This window comes from Cibotium barometz, chromosome 51 (assembly GCF_041138505.1).
Source record: "Cibotium barometz isolate CiBa-2024 chromosome 51, ASM4113850v1, whole genome shotgun sequence".
NCBI lineage: Eukaryota > Viridiplantae > Streptophyta > Polypodiopsida > Cyatheales > Cibotiaceae > Cibotium > Cibotium barometz.
This window is the reverse complement of record NC_141096.1, coordinates 27,577,773-27,601,195: the sequence shown is the minus strand read 5'-3', so window position 1 is coordinate 27,601,195 and position 23,423 is coordinate 27,577,773. Positions and strand designations below refer to the sequence as shown.

Genomic DNA, 23,423 nt, shown 5'->3' with positions numbered 1-23,423 from the left:
TATATGCATGGCTTCTCTCTTACATGAAATCTATACGTATGAGAGCTCTCTATCCATAAGTTCTCTCTATGCATGAAAACTCTCAATGCATAAAAGCTCTCACAATGGCTATCATAATGGCTCTCACAATGGATCATAACTCTATATGCATGAGATCTTTGTATGTATAAGAGCTCTTTTGAATGAGATCTCCCCTTTGTATAGAGATCTATTTACATGAAGGCTTTCATTCATGAGACTTATATGCATGAGAGCTTTTTTGGATGAGATCTCTCTTTTGTATAGAGATCTATATGCATGAGGGCTTTCATTCATGAGACCTATAAGCATAAGAGTTCTCTACGCATAACATGAGAGTTCTCTACGCATAACATGCATAAGAGCATGGACGTAATATTCTATTGATTTATTCTCTTTTCTCCTTATAGGTTCTTACTGTGCTTTGTTGAGCTCCTCATCATTTCGTACTAGCTCTTAATTCTCTTACGGTTAAACCTAACACTCTTTTTCTTTTTTTCCACACCCTTGAGTGCTATGGGGGAGTTTTGATAAGAGCATCAGATCTCTCAAAATGCATTAGGAACAATTTGGAATAAAAAAGTGTCCTCTAAGAGGATCCACATCATCACTTTTCTAGAAAAAAAAAGGACATACTATTAGAAATCCCTTTAAAGTAGATTCTAAATCTTCCACCTTTGAAAAATATGGACTTTATATGCTAAAGTTACACCTTCACTAGTAAAAGGTAGATTTCCAATGATTGTGGCATCCATGTAAATGCTGAGGCTAAACCTTCAAGTAGAGGGGTGTTCAAAAGGAGTTTCGGCACTACAAGAAGTTGCTTTAAGGATCCTTTGTTGAGTGACTCTATTGAGTGCTCATTGTTTGATGGGTTTCAGAAAGTGTGGTTTTATATGTTGTATTATTGTTTCTAACAATTAGTCTAGATCGGGAAAGTTCTTAGTGCTTTTGGTGTAGGTCTGAAAATGGTTTCAAACATTTTCTTACCAATTGTTTCTAACAATTAGTCTAGATCGAGAAGGTTCTTAGTGCTTTCGGTTTAGGTCTAAAAATGGTTTCAAACATGTTTTTTTTCCTTCTTCTTTTTCACTACTAGGCTCATATTTGTAGGTTCACGTATCAAGGTTCATATCTATAGTTTCACATGTCTAGCTTACATGGATGCCATAATCATTGTGAATCTACCTTTTACTAGGGAAGGCATAACTTGATAATATCAACTCCAATTTTTTCAAAGACATTAGATAATTTAGAATCTACTTTTTAAGGGATTTCTAAAGGTATGTCACATGTGAGGGTTTTGACGTAAAGTACATAAGGTTCATGCCCCTTTTTAAAAAATGTGATGGCACAGTTCTTCTTAAAGGGCCATTAAATTCGCTAATGTAAGAGAGATCTATATATAACAATTCTCATTTTCATACATCTAAGGTATAAATGTATATGCATCAGATCTCTCCATGCATGAGGGATCTCACTTCTTGAGAGCATCCATTTTCATGAGCATAACAGGTCTCATATATTGAGAGCTCTCTATGCAGAAGATCTTTCACATGAATAAGAGATCTTATAATATGCATGAGATCTCTCACATGCATAAGAGTTTGTAAATAATATCCTCTTGGTTTTTATCTTTGCAACTCTCCAAGGAACTCATCGTGCTTCACATGCACAAGAGTATGTAAATAATATTCTCTTGGTTTGTTATCTTTGCCACTCTCCAAGGTCCTCACTGTGCTTGGGCTAGATTGATTGCCTTTCAACCATATTGAGGTCACCCCTCAGGATACAGGGGCTCTGAATACCAAGATTGGCAATCTACTCTCACATTCCACACCTCAACTTATGGTTGTGATCCCCATACACATTCACCACCAATCTGAATCTCATCCTACTACACAAGGACTTAGATTTTTTTTAATGATGGTCATCACCCCGCTATAGCCCCCCCGACCCCACCATACATCACAACCCAATCCTTATACCTATCCCTCCTAAATGATTTCAGACCAAAAATGTTGTGTTCATGGATAGCGATAATAGAAAGCCCCCACTTTTTAACTAGTCCCCAAAAGGCAGCATTCTTCATCGTCCTATCTTCAATTCCCTTTACATTCCAAGTACAACCTCGAACTTCCTCACTCTTACTTATATTAAGGAAGTTTCAAGGACTATATTTACTCCTCATCCCCTACCTCTTCCTTTCTATATATCCCTCCAGATTGTCTCTATGTGTCAGCTGATGAATCCAGGCCATCTCTATGTGCCAGGTGAATCCAGGCCATCTCTATGTGTCAGTTGAATCTTTTTGCAGAGGATGTATCACTATCTACCCTACCCAAGGGGATGAAGGGATTCAAGTATATCAATGGGATTAAATTACTTTTTGAGACTTAGTACCTCCCACTTTCCTAGCTGCAGGTCTTATTGGTGCCCTTCTAGCTGCCTTGATTTTCTTGAGACTAGCTTTTCGCTTAGATTTGTATGTCACTTTAGTCCATCCTCCCTAAGCCTATCCCCCTCCCTTAGCTTCTAGCATTCCTTTCCCTTTGTCCTCCTTCCTCAAATTCTCATTGCTTTCCTTGTTTCCTACTTTATGATCCCCACTAGGTTTTCCCACCGTCATCTCCTTGCCTTTGGTTTTTGCAAGTGTCCCTCCACCACAATTACTTGGTCTCTATGCCCAAAGCCACCACATCTAAAGAAAGCACCATGAAACGGGCTGAATTTTTGGGTCATCTTAAACCTCCCTAACTTGCCCAAATCCACTTCCAAAATTCTCCAAGTTTCTTTCAAGGTATTCCAAGTAATGCAAGCATTGTTTGCTTGCGGCTAGTAGCCTTGTCATGGAATATATCCTCTTATAGCCACTTCCCTAAATCTTCTTTGGCTAGTGGTCTACCAGGACAAAAGACTATGGCACTACACATTGAGAAGAGGTATATCTGACCCTGATCAGTTCGGAAGAGACTCTCGTACATACCTTATGTGAACTCGCTTAAGAATTCGGAGAGCATGGGCTTTAAGTCTCACTGTGATCCAATCCGATTACAACTTCTTTGAATCCCTCTCCGCACATCCAACATGGCGAATGCGCTTCATCTCCTCTAGATCATCTACTAGTCCCCCGAGCCCATGGACATCTTCATCTCTTCCTTGAGCATGTGCATCCTCCATCCCTCAAGCTCATTGGCTTGCATGCATGAGAGGACAACCGCTTAGTTTGTTTACGTACAAAACTATGCAAAGCCACACGTTGGAATAACTCCTCCCTCCGCCACTATCCTCAACTTTCTTGATACACGGATACCCTCACCATGGACGATCACTCTAAACTGCTATTGAATGGAAGATTGGTGGGAGGGTTTGAGGTTAAGAGGTCTATGAGACAAGGGTGCCCTCTTTCCCCTTTTCTATTTGCTATTGCCTCCCATCCTCTCATAGAGGCCGTTGAGGATTCATGTGGAAAAGGAGGGGTGACTGGATTAAAGTTGAGGAGTGGTGAGCAACTGGTTATCCAATGCTTTACTACTAATGACTCACTACTCTTCTTCAGGGTAAGAATAACAATTTGAGAAAAGTATTATTCATTATATAGGAATTTGCTGAGGCTTCTAGGTCTAGATGCAACATACATAAGTCCAAGATAATCAGTTTGACTGAAGACAATGACTTTGACCTGGAGAGATGGGGGTGTGAGGTAATTAGGAGGTACCAAATAATCAGACATCTGGGAGTGCCTTTTGATGTAGAGGTGAAAAACAAACAACTGACTAATTGGGCCCTAAAGAGGTTTATCTAGAAGCTGAAGAAATGGGAGGGGGTTAGGGTTCCCTTCCATGATAGGGTGACTATTTGTAATGTTGTTTTAAATTCCTACAAACAACTGACTAATTGGGCCCTAAAGAGGTTTATCTAGAAGTTGAAGAAATGGGAGGGCGTTAGGGTTCCCTTCCATGATAGGGTGACTATTTGTAATGTTGTTTTAAATTCCAGGTCTAGATGCAACATACATAAGTCCAAGCTAATCAGTTTGACTGAAGATAATGACTTTGACCTGGAGAGATGGGGGTGTGAGGTAGGTACCAAATAATTACACATCTGGGAGTTCCTTTTGATGTAGAGGTGAAAAACAAACAACTCACTAACTGGGCCCTAAAGAGGTTTATCTAGAAGCTAAAGAAATGGGAGGGGGTTAGGGGTGACTATTTGTAATGTTGTTTTAAATTCCTACATCATGTTTTTGTGCCCAGTGTTGGGTTTTGGTAAGTGTCATTGGAAGACACGATTATAAGGCCTGTAAGGGATTTTTTGTGTAGAAATGGGAGGATCAATAGGAAAGTGGTATCCTGGCTTGCATGGGACAAGTTGACTATGCCCAAGAATGGAGACATTGTCATCGTACACTTATCCACTCTTGCTATAGCCAGGATAGTTATGTACCTTCTCAAGTGCACCAAAAGGAGACATGGGCCAAGGTGATAAGATAACTAGTGGAAGAATTTCATGTCCTTATAAAAGCTAGATGGTTGAGGCTAGACTAGAAAGACAAGTTGCTATCTTATGCTCCCCTGAGAATTATAGGTTCTCCTTTTTGTAAGTTCCTATGTGGCAAATGGAAGGAAGTGTTGGGGTTGGTGTTTTGGTATGGCTACTCCAGAGTCATAGGAAATTCTTTGTTTAGCCTAGGGTTATGGTGGACTCATAAGTTCACTCCTCCTTTGTCCGTTCGACACCAAGAAGTATGAACAATAGAGGTCTGAGAGGAATATTGCCTGCCTGTTGGGACTGGTCAATAGTGGGATGGAAAGAACTGGACCAAATGGAAGAAGAGTAAGGACTACTTCTGAGAGAAAGGAAACTGGTAACTAGTAAGATAGGTGTTGGTAGAAGTGTAGAAAGAATGGGTCTCTACAGCCTTTGATAAGACCTATTAGATAAATGAGTGGGTTTGGTCTAATGGAGTCAAGTTGGATAAACAGAAACCCATGGTTTTATGTATGGAACTAAGAAGGAGTGAGGTAAATGTAGAATACTGCAATAAAATCTAGACGGTAGGATGGAACTTTAGCATTTGGGGGAAGAGGTGGAAGATAATTAGGGAAGCAAATATGCGAGTTAAAGCCCAAGTATCCATGTGGAAAGTATGCATGTGGGACCTCCCTATTGGGCTCACTGTGCTGCAACAAACAAAGAACCACGAAAATTACAAAATATCAATAAATGCAAAAAACATCCACACGACTGTAAGTGCTACTATATATGTGGCCATAGCAGCGTATATAGCCGCGTGTAGACCAACACATACTTCATCACGGTGCTATACCATCATTCTCTTGTAGTGGCTTAAGATATTATAGAGGAACCTCACTTCTGGATACTATCCTAGGTAGGAAACTGGAAAATGGGAGCCATGCCTTTTGGGATTGTTTAGCTATTAGAGGGACATGGGACAAAATTGGGAAATGGGTCTAAAGCAACATAGGGGTTCAAGGGTATTGGAGAGGGATTGGGTCCTTGATAGATTGGCACTGCTGATAGGGCTGTAGATTTGTTCTTTAACATAATCCGATTCTCCTTTCTATGGGAGATATGCAATTCTATAAACATTATAATCTTTTAGAAAGAGACTCGTCTTGGGGTAGATGTGCTAGAGTTGATATATAAATGTGTACATATGTTATGTCAGTATGTTATGTTAATAAATTGGATGATGATACTATGGTATAGTTAATTCAATCCCTTCAATTTGGGATTAGATGATCTTTTCTATAGTTTGGGAGAGTCTTGTACATACTAGTCCATCCTAACTGTTGTCATCATGTAGGGATACGTAGGGTTTGATGTGAAAGCAAAGAAGCCTAATTTTGGGCCAAAAACAAGGAGGTGGTACCTGAATGAGAAGCAACCAGACTATACTTTTGTGGCATGATTCATTGAGAACCCCTGAGAACGAGGCCAGCAGTGTCTGGTCAAGAGGGAAAGTTTTGGAGAAGCATCCTGTAAGGGCTGTACTTCTGGGGCCATTGTACTATGCAGTTAGGGTATCAAATCTCATGTGGTCAATCTTCCTTTGTTTGGAGGGATGAAAGGTGGGACCTCATCTGCAAATTACTTAACAACAGTGAATTGGAAGGCCTCTGAATTTTGTTGTGGTATGTTGGATTCAAAGTATTTACTTGATATAATCTAATTCAAAGAAGGGTTGTGTTAGTAGGAAAAAGGGACTTTTTGTAAAAGGCAGCTTTTGTTAATATTAATATATAACTATTGTTCGTGAAAGTGGCAATATATGGCTTGACTCTAAGGTTGCAATTAACCTAAAGAGAGCGAGATTTGTTGGGCACCCTAATAGGGCGGGCAATAATATATCCAATGCTTCACTAATGACTCTCTACACTTCTTGAGGGTTAAAATGACAATCTGAGACAAGTATTATTCATTATACATGAATTTACTGAGGCTTCTAGGTCTAGATGCAACATACATTAGTTCAAGATAATCAGCTTAACTAAAGACAATCAATTTGACTTGGAGAGATGGGGGGGTGAGGTAATTAGGAGGTGCCAAATAATTAGACATCTGGGAGTTCCTTTTAATGTGGAGGTGAAAAAAAATAGCTAACTAACTGGGCCCTAGAGAGATTTATCTAGAAGCTAAAGAAATGGGAGGGGATTAGGGTTCCCTTGCATGATAGGGTGACTATTTGTAATGTTGTTTTAAATTCTTACATCATGTTTTTGTGCCCAGTGTTGGATTTCGGTAAGTGTCATTGGAAGACATGATTATAGGGCTTGTAAGGGAATTTTTGTGTAGAAATGGGAGGATCAGTAGGAAAGTGGTATCTTGGCTTGTGTGGGACAAGATGGCTATGTCCAAGAATGAAGGAGGCATTATCATCCTACACTTACCCACTCATGCTATAGCCAAGATAGTTATGTTCCTAAAAGGTGACATCGGCCAAGGTGATAAGAGAACTACTGGAAGAAATTCATGTCCTTATAAAAGCTAGATGGCTGGGGCTAGGCTCGAAAGACAACCTGCTATCTTATGCTCCCTTGAGAATTATAGGTTCTCCTTTTTGTAAGTTCCTATGTGGGAAATGGAAGGAAGTGTTGGGGTTGGTGTTTTGGGATGGCTACTCGAGAGTCATAGGAAATTCTTTGTTTAGCCTAGGGTTATGGTGGACTCATAAGTTCACTCCTCCTTTGTCCCTTCTACTCCAGAAGGTATGAATAATAGAGGTCTTAGAGGACTGCTTGACAATTGGGACTGGTCAATAGTGGGAAAGAACTAGACCAAATGGAAGAGGAGTTTAGACTACTTTCGAGAGAAAGGAAACTGGTAACTACTAGTAAGATAGGTGTGGGGTAGAAGTGCAAAAAGAATGGGTCTCTACAACCTTTGATAAGACCTACTATAGATAAATGAGTGGGTTTGGTCTAATGGAGTCAAGTTGGATAAACGGGCACCCATGGTTCTGTATATGGAACTAAGAAGGAGTGAGGTGAATGTAGAATACTAGAATAAAATCTAGATGTGGTAGGATGGAGCTCTAGCATCTGGAGGAAGAGTTGGAAGATAATTAGGGAAGCAAATATTCCAATTTAAGCCGAAGTATTCTTGTGGAGAGTATGCATGTGGGACCTCCCTATTGGGCTCACTGCAACAAACAAAGAGCCATGAAAATTACAAAATATCCATAAATGCAAAAAACACTCACGCGACTGTAGGCGCAGCCATATACGTGGCTATAGGAGTGCATATAATCGCGTGTAGACTAGCACATATACTACATCGCGTGGCTATACCATCATCCTCTTGTAGTGGCTTAAGCTATTATAGAGGAACTTCACTTATGGATACTATCCTAGGTGGAAAACTATTATGCAAGATGGGAGGCATGCCTTTTGGGATTGTCTAGCTATTATATCAAAGGAACATGGAGCATAATTGGGAAATGGGTCTCAAGCAGCATAGAGGTGCAAGGGTATTGGGGGGATTGGGTCCTTGGTAGATTGGGAGTGCTGATAGGGCTTTAGATTTGTTCTTTAACATAATCAGATTCTGTTGCCTGTGGGAGATATGGAATTCTATAAACATTATAATTTTTTAGAAAGAGACTAGTCTTGGGGTAGATGTGCTAGAGTTGATGTATAAATGTGTACATATGTGATGAGACAATATGTTATGTTAATAAATTGAATTATGGTACTGTGGTATAGTTAATTCAGGCCCTTCAAGTTGGGATAAGATGATCTTTTCTATAGTGTGGGAGACTCTTGTACATACTAGGCCATCCTAACGGTTGTCATCATATAGGGATACTCAGGGCTTGATGTGAAAGCAAAGCAGCCTAACTTTGGGCCAAAAACAAGGAGGTGGTACCTAAAAGAGACGTAGAAAAACTATACTTTTATGGCATTCATTGAGAACCCCCCGGAACTAGGCTAGCCGTGTTTGGTCAAGAGGGAAAGTCTTGGAGAAGCATCTTGTATAAGGGCTGCATTTGTGGGGCCATTGTATGCAGTTGGGGTATCACATCTCATGGGGGCGATCTTCCTTTGTCTGGGAGGATGAAAGTTGGGACCTCATCTTGCAAATTACTCAACAGTTAATTGGAAGGCCTCTCAATTTTGTTGTGGTATGTTGGCTTCAAAGTATTTACTTGATATAATGTAATTCAAAGAAGGGTTGTGTTAGTTGGAAAAAGAGACTTTTTGTAAATGGCAGCTTTTGTTAATATTAATATATAACTATTGTTCCTGAAAGTGGCAATATATGAGGTTGCAATTAACCTAAAGAGAGCGAGATTCGTTGGGCGCCCTAATAGGGCGGGCAATAATATATCTTCTCCGTAACCCGTTCAAAGAGCCGATCAGGGGGAGGCGAGGGGAGAGCGCAGCGGATCAGGTCGATGGCTCAGCATGTTGAGGTGGAGTGCGAGCGGAGGATTAAAATGTCGTAGAACAACCATTGGAAAGAGGCGTTCACGCAACACGAATTTGTGCATACTCAGAGTGTGTGTGTGTGAGAACTACCTATTCTTATTTTGTAGTGTTCCCAGTTTGCGGCCTTCAGAAATAAGTCACGTGCCTTTGAGCGGCTATATAAGTTTCCTCACGTCAGTGCACTAATCCGATCCAGTGAAACGCTTGCTGCATTGCTTGTGGTTTGTTCAATTTGTTTAGAAAATCAGAGACCCTTATCCCCGTAGTGCCTTCTAGTACCTCAGCAGAGACCCCGTTACCATCATCTCATGAGCGCCTCTGTTGGGGATCCTTCTGCGCCTCTGTTGCTAGCACCAATGGTAAAGCCACGTCAAGCGAGGTAAGTAGCCGATTGGCAAGTGTGTGGAAGGAAATTCAAGGGGAGAACAAGTGGAAGGGGCTCCTGGATGTGGAGCCCATCGATCCAACCCTCCATGGTAACGGTGTTCTCTTTTGCAGGGCCTAGGGTAGGCAACTGGGCCTTTAAGACAAGAGTGGAGGAGTTACGATTGAAGGTGTTGAGGGTGGTCAATGTGCATGACACTGTGCCTAAGATGCCTGGATTTTGGGTGAATGAAAGAGGGTTGTGGGGTGCCATCGCGAGAGCAGGCTATGGCTGGGTCCTCGACTTGTGGCCCTGGGCCTACTTCCACGTGGGACAGGAACTCTGCTTTGATATTCATGTCTCGCCATACCTCCGAAAGCCTTCCTTCTTCTGTACACAAAACCTAAATCTCCACCACAACCTTGAGCTCTACCTTCACATGATAGACGGATTCCAAGGCTTCCGGCAGAAGTTTGTCTCAGTGTTTGGTCGAGATATTGCCCTAGTGAACAAGTCATCCGACATTTTGATGCGCGAGCTGTTTTGCCCATCCAACTGGTGGCGAGAAAGAAACAGGGGTCTCATTAAGAACGAGTTTGGGCGGTGGGTAGTTGCCCCTCAGCCTGAGTACCACTGCCCAGACAACCAACAAGCCTAAGGCATCATGGAGGTAGCAGAAAATACTTTGTATGCAGTGTGGTGCTTGTAATAACTTACATGTTTCAATTGTAAGATGAACAAAATTATGGATCATTCTAAATAATGGATTAGTAATTTTTTTTAAGATTATTAACAACTGGGAAGCCCGCACTCATTAACACAAATAATAGATAAAGGTTACGCAACACTCCACTTTTTGTTGCATGATACTAAATAAATAGCATGCCATGAATGCAGAACACTTCATAGAAACTATAGGTCTTGTAATAGTGCACACTACACAAATAGTACTATGCACAGTTATATTAGCATAATACCTCTAGGTTCATTAGTGCAATAAAAGGTTATGGAGAATAGTATTGAAAAAGAATACTAGCACTTGATACTACTATACTATAAAAAACTCCAACAATGCACGACACTTTCAAAAGAGCTTATGCGTATTATAATCCAATTGTGGACATGAATTAGTACCAAAAGCAACTAAGTGCTGTATCGTACAAATTTGAGTACACAATACATAATGGTACAACACAACAAATAGTAGAAAGTATGCACAATACTTCCAAGAAAGTACATACTATAAAGTTATAAATAGTACTAAAAAAGAACAATAGCACTTGATAATACTATACTATAAAACCTTCTAACAATGCACAAGTGACAAGACTTCCAAAAGAGGTTATGCCTATCATAATCCAATTTTAGACATGAAGTAGTACCAAGTGCAACTAAAAGTGCCGAATAGTACAAATGTGAGTACATAATACATAATAGTACAACACAACAAATACTAGAAAGTATGCACAACACTTTTAAGAAAGTACATAAAATGGTGTTAACAAGAACATTATATAAACATAATAAATAATTATATAAACATAGTAAATACTACAAAATATGCACAACACTTCCAAGAAAGTACATACTATGGTGTTAACAAGTACTATAGAGCTTCACAAATGTAGCACAAATTGTAGAAAAGTACTATATATAAAAAAGATTACAGAATTATACTTTAGATTCCCTAAACTACCAAGTATGCATAGCACTTCCGAACTTCTTTATTACTGCAAAGTACACAAAAGGGAGAAAATAGAAGTTTATTATAACATACCTCCGAGATAAACCAAGTTATAATTAAAGATAATCTTAAGTTTTGGATGCTAGAGATTTCAGTAATGAATTCCAGCAGGTTTTCAATAGTTTTTCAGTAGTAAAAATTTGAAGTGGTAAAATTAAGTGAAAACTCAATATTAAAATTAAGTGTTAATTTTAATTTTAAGTTTTCACTTATGCTTAAATCTTAATGCATATAGCTTATGCATATAACCTATGCATTAAGCTTTATACGTAAATCTCAATGCACAAGGCTTTTTCATAAATATGTATGTAGTTTATTAAGATATAAACTTGTAGATTGTCTTTGCAACATAAACTTGCAGTTTATAAACGTATATATTTGCTTAAACTTGTAGATTGTCTTGGAAACATAAGAAAAACTTCGCAATGCAAAATCAACTTAACTTCTTCTCAAGGTAAGAGTACTTTTATTTTATAATTAATTTCTTTACTTGTTTATGGTGCACCTCTAAGTGCTTGTGAGTATTTTATTTCATGATACATAAAGCATTAGGCTCATGCATTATGGCTTTCATCTATGCTTATGCATTATGTTTTTATTCGTAAAAGCCTTATGTATGAATCTTAATGCATATGGGTTATGTATTAAGTTTTATGCATAAGGCTTCATGCAATGGCTTATGCATTAAGCTTTATGCATAGGGTTTTATGAATAAAGTCTTAATGCATAAGACTTATGCATTAAGCTTTATGTGTAAGCTTCATGCATAAGGCTTAATGCGCATGAAGCTTTACGGTAATGGCTTATGCATTAATTGTAATGCATAAAACTTTTGCATAAATATATATATAATTTATTAATATATATATATTTTCTTAAACTTGTAGATTGTCTTTGCAACATAAGCTCAACTTTTCTTTTTGTCACGGGGCAGTAAGAGTACTTGTCTTTCATAATTCATTTCTTTACTTGTTTATGGTGCATCCGCGGGTGCATCCGCGGGTGCTTGGGAGTATTTTATTTGATTATACATAAAGCATAAGGATCATGCATTATGGCTTTCATCTTATGCTTATGCATTATGTTTTTATGCATATGGATTTATGTAAAAACCTTATGAATTAAGTTTAATACATATGCATAAAGCTTAATGCATATGGCTTATGCATTAAGCTTTATGCATATATATTAAACTAATGTCTTATGCATTAAGCTTTATGTATAAGGCTTTTTAATTACATTTTATGTATGAGCTAAGGCTATTCACCAAAATGAACATACTTCCTTTCATGAGAGAAGAAGAAGAGTAGAGAAAAGAGAGAATGCAAGGGTCGGTTTTGTAAGGTTCCCCCCTTCCACAAATAGGGAAAACACTTAAGATAGTCCGCTAAGTCTTATCTTAGAGAAAAATTTCCTACTCATCGACACCTTGACCATACAAAGATTCAAGGATACGATTCATAGGTAAGACCTAGTTCTATCCCGCAGGGGGAGCGTGGTCTTCTAAAATCAAATCACCCATAGGGTAATTGATCACATAAATTGGGCAACCACAAGACTTGATTTCTAGAGGCAACGCTTTTTTTCTCATCCATGCAAGGCACAGCCGCTGACCTAGTCTTTTAGAATAGAATTGCCCGAGAACCTATTTATCTAACGTAGGGTTTTCACTTAATATGTTGGAAAGCTATCCGACTAATCGGGTCCACCCATCCGTAGGATGGTGCCGTCGGGGCATTCCATCCTCCCACTTTCCACCCTGCTCATGCGTCAATTTGTTTTCTAATTAATCCTACCACACTGTTTGACATAAATAAACATGTTCCTTAATTAAGACCCTTTTTCACAAGGTTCGTTAAAACAGCCTTTTTCTACAATACAATCATACCAAAGACAATATAATCATACCAAAGACAAGATTTATAAAAATAAAGTTAAATATGAATCAATTTCATACAAGCCAAAGTGGCTCTCTTATTCTTTTCCTTTATACCGCCGATGATCTAGAATTCGGCCTTCCAGCCTCCACATGCTGGGCAAAACCCTACGGGACCATACACCTCATCGTCGGCTGCTGCTGGCGAGGACTCAAGCCGGCCTGTCGCCCTCTCAGGCTCCATCGCTCGATCCTCCCGCCCCTCAGAGGGATGTCTGCGCACTAGGGTGGGCTAATTCACCGCACTAGCCTGGGCCCTCAGAACTAGGCAGCATCACAATCACTCGCCTCAATCGGCGAACCTCATTCTCCCAATGGTATGAGGGATACCATGGGCCAACTCCGGGACTCACTAACGTCTCCGCCGTCTGGCTACACAAGCACAAGAACGGGGCAGCGTCTAGGCAAAGAGAAGTTGTACCTGTACCTTAATTTAACCAAGATAACAATCCATTTACTCACTAAACCATAGAACTAGGATCCATGTCACCTTCTTTAAGAAAACAATCCTTTTCACAAAGATTTTAGCATTTCAACTTGAGATTGCGATAAGACATTCTTTATGAAGACATATGCTGTTGTTTAAAAGAATACAAACTTTAAATGGTAAATCAATCAAATAGATCACTGTAACAATCAATAGAGAAGCCGGGGCCATACCTCAACCCCTAAGAATGATATGTAAATTAAAAAAATGTATATACCTTATAGAAATTTGTCGTTTATCTCGTTGTGCTTGCTTGTTAACAAGAGCTTTAGAACTTGTCATATGAGAATGGAGTCTTCTAATACCTTGTCTTACGATTGAAATCATCCAATTATCTCCAAGCTTTATCTCCTCTTACTCGTACTGTGACTCTTCTCTCTTTCTAAGGTCTATGGCAAAATAGCCTTCTCTTACAAGCCTTCTCTTACAGGACTACAGCATACTATTCTTTCTCTAAAAGAAAAGCTATGGAGTTTTGGTCTCTTCCTCCGAAAGACCATAGCAATCTAAGATTCTTTTCTGAGATATTATATAAGAATGAAGGGATATATACATCTCAAACTCTAGGATTACCTTGAGGTTACTTGCTGCCTTCTCACAGTTTTCTCTATGTAGAGACCCTGACAAAAACAGCAAACTGTTTTGACCATAACTCTCTAATAAAAACTGAGAATATAGTCGTATAGCCAGTCAAAAGAACGGGAAGGTATCTGGTCTACAAGCCAACGCGGGCAGAATAGGCAAAAACGTTTGTATATAGCCACAAACGACCCATCTTTAGAAACGCATTGTTTTTCCACATTTTTAGTATGCATGGACTCTAAATGTGTAAAAGTACTCTAAATATGACCTCTTATCACCTAAATTCGAAATTCTATTTTTGGGAATACTTATCTCTTAATAGAACTATTCTAATGTTCTTATTTCTTTTAGGATTTTTGGAACTAATATTTTTGTTCTAACACTTTTCTAATGTTTCTAGCCTTATTGTCTCACTCTTTTCTAAGTATACTCTCTTTCCTTATTGAAATCTATATTAAAAGAGACACATACATACATGGCTTGGGAGGGACCTTACAGGTTTGGGGAGTAGCACTTAGCCAACCCTATTTAGGGTTAACTCCTCAATGTGAAACCACTAGGGACTCACTCCACCACTACTTGTTTCATCCAAGCTAACTCATCGATGTGAAGCCACCACGAACTCACTCCACCACCACTTATGTCACCCAGGTAGAGCTTTCCTTAAGCTAGGTTGGGATCAATGAGAGAAGGAACTATGGTGAACTCAAATCCTACTCAATACCTTTATGTGGGCAAGAGTTAAGTGTTGAGAGAGGGAGAGAGACAAGACAAGAGACACCACATACTCTCCACAAGAATGAATCATATTAGTCACAAGTCACATATATATAGTCAAGGCCTACTAGAGTGAGTTAGGGCTAGATTTATATAGCTCCAACACCCCCACTCAAATAAAGGTCTCCAGCTGTGAGTAAAAAAACCCTTCGGAGCACAAGGGAAAAACCCGAGCTCCTACATATAAATGTACAATGCCACCTTAAAGTCCATGTGCAATGTGCTTCTATATACAAAGTACAAAGAATAAATATGCATGATGTGAAGTAATGTGTGAAGTGTCCTAAAGTCTATAGGCTATGTACAAGTCTAGACAAAATTGACATGATGTGAGATGTGTTAATCTCCAAAAAGAGAGGCCGTCGCAACTCCAAGTTTTGATCGCAAAAGTGTAAACCGAGCTTCATGGAGTCCTTTGGTGAGAATGTCTGCAATAATTTGATCACTTGGACAATGTTCTACCATTATTGCTCCTTTCCTTACTTCATGTCGAACATAGTGATAATGAACTGCAATATGCTTGGACTTACTATGTTGCACATAGTCCTTGGCTAGACTAATAGCACTTTGGTTGTCACATCTAAGAGGAGTGCTTGAGGAAGGAGAATGACCAATATTAGCAAGCAATTTTCAAAGCTAAAACCAATTCATGAGCTGCTAAAGATGCAGCTACATATTCAGACTCTGTAGTAGAAACTATAATACAGCGTTGTTTCTTGCTAGTCCAAGATACCAAACAGCCATTGATAAAGAAGCAATTACCACTGGTGGGTCGCACATGGACAAGTTAGAGCTTGCTGCCTTTTGAGAACTTGGATCATAAAACTTGTAACCCTTTGAGTTGTAACAATAACCAATAAAAATAACCTTCAAACCTGAAGGTTCTAGCTTGTGTTGTGTCTCTTTTGGGACATGAATATAAGCAATACACCCAAAGACTTTGAAATGTGCAACAGAAGGAATTTGGCCTGTCCAAGCTATGATTGGAATCTTACCGAAAGGTGCAGTAGTTGGAAGATGATTTAAAACAAAAACGGTTGTCAATACTACTTCTGCCCAAAAAGAGCGAGATAATCAAGAATGAACAAGCATGCATGTGATTGCATTAATAATTGTATGATTCTTTCTCTCTCCAACTCCATTCTATTCGGGAGAATATGGAATGGTATACTCATGGTGGATGCCGTGGACCGTGGTTGATGCAATGATCATGAAATAAGTTGAAAATATATTCACCACCATTATCACTTTGAAGAATTTGACTCTTGGACCAGTGTGATTCTCCACAGATATTTGGCACTCTTAAATGTGTCCAATGCTTCTGATTTATGTCGTAGCAAAAAGACATTTGTATACCGTGAATAGTCATCAATAAAAGTAATGAAGTAATAGTATCAAGACTTGGATGGAGGAAAGGTTCCACAAATATTAGTATGAAATGAGATCCGAAAGATTATTTGAATGAATATTTATAGACATTGGAAATGGCTTACGATGATGTTTGCCTAGAGTACAATATTCACATATCCCCATATGCGGGTGAGATTTGAGGTCTATACCTCTCACAAGATCATGACGATGAATATCAAGAAGCTTTGAGAAATTTGAGTGAGCAAACCGATGATGCCATAGCTTACAATCCAGATCTCCTAGAGCTGTAACAACATTTGCAACATCCTCATTCAATGAAAGTTCAAAGAGATTACCATGTCAAGGAGCAATCGCAATAGTGGTGCCATCCTTTTCGATGCAACACTTTGTATTATCAAATCCAACAAATAGACCAAGATCCACGAGCCGCGCAAAAGAAAGTAACTTTCTTTGTAAATCAAGAACATATAAAACTCCTCACAGTATTTTGGTTGAGGAAGAAGTCGCCCCAATACCCATTACTTGGCAAGTTGTATTATCAGCAAGATAAACCACTTTCTTGATAGGAATTGGATGATAATTATGTAACCATTGCAATTTATATGTCATGTTGCCAGTAGCACCAGAATTAACAATAACGAGAGAACCATCACGAACATGTAGTACCTTTTCTGGAGAGACATTATAATAAACCAAATTAGCCTCTCGGATGAACATTGTCTTCACCATCATGAGGATTTTGTTGAGTAGCATAAGCTTGATTTCGAGCTTCATCATAACGCCTCTTGAAGCATCGACTGGATGAATGCCTTGTGCTCCCACAATATTCATAAGTTGGAGAAGAGGAAGAACCCCTTGATAAACGAGGTTGCTTATTTGTAATACCGTGTTCTTCATCGTACTCTCGTGTCCAACATTCAGATACCAAGTGACCAGTTTTGTCACAATAAGAACAACGATTTTGAGGAAATCTCAAACGAGAAGAATTACCTCCTCTTTGGAAGCCATGAGATGTAAATTGGGAGGAGGAAGAAGGGTGTTGCTGAAATGGACGTCTCCAGACAGCAAAGGCTGTCTCTGATTCTATGTACTCTTGCGCAATCATGACCGTTTCATGAGTTACCAATGTAAGATTCCTCCCCAACCTTCGAGGTATACATGAGTAAGAATCTCCCTTTCTGATCTTATAATTATTCCCTCTCTAAAATAAAAGAAAAAATCTGTTTTAAAAAAAAAAGGAAGACCCTTTCCCTAGAATACTTCTCAGGAGTCCCACCTGTTTTAAGGATTCAGAACAATGAGTTCAGAAGTAAAAATCGGTGTTTTGGATATTAAGGTTTTGGTCTTCATTCGAGTACGGCCTAAAAGAAGTTCTTTATCTCTTGGGGAGTATAAGAAGTTATCTCCCAGATATTGTGAGCCTTATCTGAATTCAAAGAAAGTAAGTGACTTAGCTTACGAGCTTCTTTTACCTCCTCATCTCAAAGATCATATTGTATTTTATGTAAGCCTTCTATAGAAATATGTGCCAAACCCAAATCATGGAAAGACGGTAAAACTTCAGTGGCAAGATACCGTTGGCTTCTAGGTTACGCTAGCTCCTTCCTTTATATAAGTCGTAACTTTTACTTGTCGCTCACCGTAATCTTACTTCCATCGATCTCCCTTCTTCTTAATCTCCTTCATGGCTTGGCAACAGGAATTAGTTTTATCCATGATGATTTCTCACCTTCAAGACGCAAGCGAGTCTGTGAAGAAAGATTTTATAAAACAGTATGAGCGCTCACTTTTTCCTCACTTGGAAACTTCTGTAGCTCAGACCAAATGGCGGACCTATCAAGACATAACTAGGGTAACACCCTGGGGTCAGCAGCACTTTCGTAACAATGTCCGCTTGGCCATGGTTATTGAAGCATTGGGTTTGGGTCCCCGATACTACTGCGTCATGAGATCAAGACATCTTGGGTTTTCTAAGCGGGTCTTCTTACTGGCATGTTTTCTTCCTCATCAGAAGATATGCCTTTACCCCGTTTTTAGCTTGCCTCTCAGAGGTCCTTTTGTTAGATCACCTCATGCCACTGAGATAGGTGCGGCAATAACCAACAGAATTATTCCCATAGATGAGTTACCTTATACGTGCGCAGCTTGTGAGTGCTGCTTTTATGATCATATGATGGACGGGCTTATGGAAGTGTAAAGAGTTCTTCTACCTTTACTGTGTATGTTCCAAGAATGAATAAAGTTTAAATCTTGTTCTTGTCTTGACCCTTACTCTCTTTGAGACTTTTTTAATTGGTGATTAATCTTAAATAAAAAAATTCTCTCAGTCTCATACTTGTGTATCTTGCGAAATTATCCCCTGTTTGCGAGATGAGGGCATCTCACGTTTTTCAAGTGGGAGAGAATGTAAGATTCCTCCCCAACCTCTCAAAATGTCCAGCATCTTTTCCTGTAATCAATCCCTCTTCAGAAATATAAAAGACTTGTTTCTAACTGTTTTAACCTAGAGAGAAAAAATATTCTAGAGAGAGAATATTCAGATTTTTAATATTTTTGGATAGAAAATTATCTCATCTTATTAAAATAAGTTTCCCTGAAACAGAAATTCAAAAAGAACTTTCCAATGTGCAATTGGAATTAATTGGAAATGGGTATAAAGGACCTTAGCCTAAGGGTCTAGATTTTCAAAAAAATTTGGATTATGGTCCAATTAAGGTTCCTATGGGCCAATAGCATCAATCCATGTGTAGGGAGGAGGAGATAAATCCAATTTTGTAAAAGAAGATACCCAAAAATGAGTAAATGCTCACATAAGATGAAGAGTTGAAAATGTACAAGGTTTATTAGTAAAAAAACTATGAGAAATATTAAAAATATGAGATATTTTGGGTATCCAAAAATGAGTAAATGCTCACATAAGATGAAGAGTTGAAAATGTACAAGGTTTATTAGTAAAAAACTATGAGCAATATTAAAAATATGAGATATTTTGGATATAATGATTCCATTTTGACACATATGTAAGGAAGGGGAGTTCTTTAAAGGAGGTGCATATTTCACATAAGATGAAGAGTTGAAAATGTACAAGGTTTATTAGTAAAAAACTACGAGCAATATTAAAAATATGAGATATTTTGGGTATAATGATTCCATTTTGACACATATGTAAGGAAGGGGAGCTCTTTAAAGGAGGTGCATATTTCACATGCTTGAATGAGTTTTAAACTCATAAAAATTGAGATATTTCATCTCTCCTCTCTCCTCATTCAAGTCTAGTTCCAAAAAGTTAGCTTAACTGACCTAAAAATGGTCAAATATTGACCAAACTGATTTAGAAAATTCTAGAATCAGTTTGTTTGGTTAGGAGCTCAATTTTTCGTATAAATAGAAGCCTCCCCCTTGTTGAAAAATATATAGTGTTTATGCATCGTTACTCTACTCCACCTAAGCCAAGAACTGTAAATTCATTAATAATTCACTAGTTTTTGGAGCTTCTCTCTTTCTTCAATCCCCATTGGTGGCTCCATCAACATACTTAACCAATTGATTGGTTGGGGCCTCTACCGTGAACAAAGAATCAAGAAATTTGTAAGGTAATTAGTGAATTTTGATCATTTTCTATAATTTCTAAATGTTTCTCTCTTCTCAACCCCTCTCAAGCTTGAGAAGCTTAATTGGAATGGTTTTTGAATGCTATTGAAGTTAATTGATGAATGGTAGTGAAGAGTTACATAATTTGATGAATGCTATTGAAGTTAATTGATTAATGATAGTTAAGAATTACATAAATTTCCATTTATGCTTAATTCTAATAGTTTTTATGTAATTTCTCTCTCTCACTCAAGAAATGGTCATACTCATGACCCATTCTCAATCCAAATGAAGCTTTTCATAAAGCTTTTCCTTAATCCAAGATTAATCTATGCTTGAGGCTAAATTAATGGCTTTTTTCTATGCTTTTAGTTTATGTATTTCATAAATATTGATGATTCAATCCATTATGGATTAATGGATCCAATTAGGGATCATTCTATTTATTTCCTTAATGATAAGCTTTATCCCTTAGAAAATTTAAGATTTATCAGTCATAGCAGCAGAGCTATGGCAAAATTTTTATAAAAATTACGCATATAATAATTTCATTCAAAGCATGAAAAGAGGACTTCCTACCATATTCTAGGATTTTTATATTATACATAATTGATTTTCATGCATAAAGGTATACATAAAAGATTATTATTTTAACATAAAAGTGTTACTTTTATCATAATTAGATTCCATGCATAGAGGCATGCATAAAAGATTATTATTTTAATGTAAAAGTGTTACTTTTATCATATTTGAATTTCATGCATAGAGGTATGCATAAAAGTTGATTTTTTAATTATAAAAGTGTTACTTTTATCATATTTGGATTTCATGCATAGAGGTATGCATAAAAGTTGATTATTTTATTATAAAAGTGTTACTTTTATCATAGTTGAATTTCATGCATAGAGGTATGCATAAAAGTTGATTATTTTATTATAAAAGTGTTACTTTTATCATAGTTGAATTTCATACATAGAGGTATGCATAAAAGTTGATTATTTTATTGTAAAAGTGTTACTTTTATCATATTGGATTTCATGCATAGAGGTATGCATAAAAGATATTCTTTTTATACTAAAAGTGTGATTTTCATCATAAATGGATCTTATGCATAACTTAGATGCATAAGAGAAATTCTTTTATTCTAAAAGTGTAATTCCTACCAAATTGAATGTATGCATAAGAAGATGCATAAAAGATTGATTTTAAATTTAAAAGTGTCATTCTCATCTAAATTGAATTTATGCATAAGAAAATGCATAAAAGATTGAAATTTAATTCAAAAGTGTCATTTTCATTTAAAATGAATTTATGCATAGAAACATGCATAAAAGATTGATTTTTACTTCGAAAGTATTAATCTCCTTAAATAGAATTTATGCATAAATAAATGTGTAAAGAAATCTTATATCAAATATAAGAATTCTCTTGTATTCTATAGATAGCTATGAGATGTAATAGGATGTGATAAGAGGTGTATAAGATGTGATAAGAGGTGATAAGATGCTTATGAAATAAGTTAAGAGGTGATAAGATGAATTAAGATGTGATAAGATGTGTATGGGATGAGGTAAGAAGTGTATGTGATAGGATAAGATGTATATGGGTTGTGATAGGGCGAGAATGGATGTGATGTAAAAGATTAGATGTGAAGGCATATGGGGCTATATGAATGGGAATGTGGGAATGGATGTATGTATGTGGATGTGTGGATGTGGAGATGGGAGTGTGGATGTATGAATGTGAAAATGGATGTATGCATGAAGATGTATATGCATAGATGTGAATGTGGATGTAGATGTGGATATATAAATGTGAATGGAAATGTGGATGTGGATGTATGTGAATGTGGATGTAGATGTGGATGTATAGATGTGAATGTGGAATGTGGATGTGGATGTATGTATGTATGTGGATGTAGATGTGGATGTATAGATGTGAATGGGAATGTGGATATGGATGTATGTATGTATGTGGATGTGGATGTATGAATGAGGACGTGATAGTCGATGTATGCATGTGGATGTGGATGTATGGATGTGTATGTATGAATGTGGATATGGGATGTGGATGTATAATTGAGGATGTGAAAATGGAGGTAAGTATGTAAATGTGGATGTATGGATGTGAATGTGGATGTGGATGTATGGATGTGGATATGGATGTGAATATATGATATGTGATGTGAAGGAATCTGAAGTGAAGAGATGGAAAATGAGGTGATTGGATGAGTACACATATAAATGGAATGTGGAATAAGTAATGTGGATTAATGAGGGATAATGTGGAAAAATGAGAGTTAATATAGAAACTGTATTTGTAAACTGTTTGTAAATGCTGTTTGTAAATGGCTGTTTTATGTCAAGAATGCTGGGGAAGCATTTTGACCGTCTTGTGATTAAGGTCGTGGAGACCTAACTGATAAAGTTGCAACTCCTGATGGAGAGTCAATGGAGGACGTCTCGCGTAGCAAAGTCGGCTGAGGTCTTGACCAGCCTCGGTTCGATTAAAATGGTGAGCTTCCGGTACGGTGGATGAGGGACCAAGGAAGCGGCCTATGAGTGAAGCGCTAGGTCACCTGCGAAGGATCCTAGAGGGTGCTGACCATACGGTGCTCGGGCTCTGGCTGGCCTAGGACACCCACGCGTGCGTCGAGGAAGATATTGGAACAAGGAGTAAGAGTTGTTTTTCTGAAACCGGGCATGGATCTGGTTGATTGACCTTGCTGGTCTTCAATGGATGAGTCCATGGCTCTTTTTATGGATATGTTGGTTGATCTTGCTGATCTTCAACGAGAGTCCATCTTGATTTTTATAAGTGATTATATTGCCGAGTATTATGGGTTAGGAACTATTGAAAAGGCCCCTGAGTGGACAGGTGGTGAGCGTTCTAGTTGCCAATGATGCCATAGATACTCTGATGAAGGAATGATGGGAAATTTGAGAATCAACCGGATAATTTGGAAGACTGTGATCAGTGGTACTATGGTTTCATTAAAAAATATAAGATTCCTCCCCAACCTTCGAGGTGTACATGAGTAAGAATCTCCCTTTCTAATCTTATAATTATTCCCTCTCTAAAATAAAAGAAAAAATCTGTTTTTAAAAAAAAGGAAGACCCTTTCCCTAGAATACTTCTCAGGAGTCCCACCTGTTTTAAGGATTCAGAACAATGAGTTCAGAAGTACATTAGGAACTCAATGGAGTCTTTTTGGGCCCTTTAATTTGCCATGAGGTTATGGAAACGTTTAACTTTTTGACAAATAGGAGCCCGCCATGTAAGCAAAAACCAATGGTTTGTAAGAGAGGTGTAAGAGTGGTCAAAGGGTGCAATTTTTCCCCCAAAAAGGGAAGGGGGCAATTTTACAATTTTCGGACCTCCATAACTTCTACATACAAGCTCCGATTTGAGCGGAGATTACAGATCCGTGATCTACGCATCAAGAGCTTTCCATAGATATGTTACATGATATGGTTTTATCCGCTAGATTTTAAATTCCATTTTCCCCCCAAAATTCAAATTCGAATAAAGTAGCCGTTTTGAAGCTTCAAATTAGAAAACGTTTCTTCTTAAGAGAAAAGGTTTGACTCCCTTAAACT

The 23,423-nt window shown here is 37.9% G+C and overlaps 1 protein-coding gene across 1 annotated transcript; it reads left to right on the top strand.

Annotated features, from left to right (window-relative positions):
* Positions 1-8,938: 8,938 nt before the first annotated feature.
* On the top strand, positions 8,939-9,994 carry LOC147609490 (phospholipase A1-Igamma2, chloroplastic-like). The gene is made up of 3 exons (XM_086787967.1): positions 8,939-8,985; positions 9,213-9,370; positions 9,471-9,994. Exons 1-3 carry the CDS (start codon positions 8,939-8,941, stop codon positions 9,992-9,994), a joined length of 729 nt encoding a protein of 242 aa, XP_086644093.1.
* Positions 9,995-23,423: the final 13,429 nt, after the last annotated feature.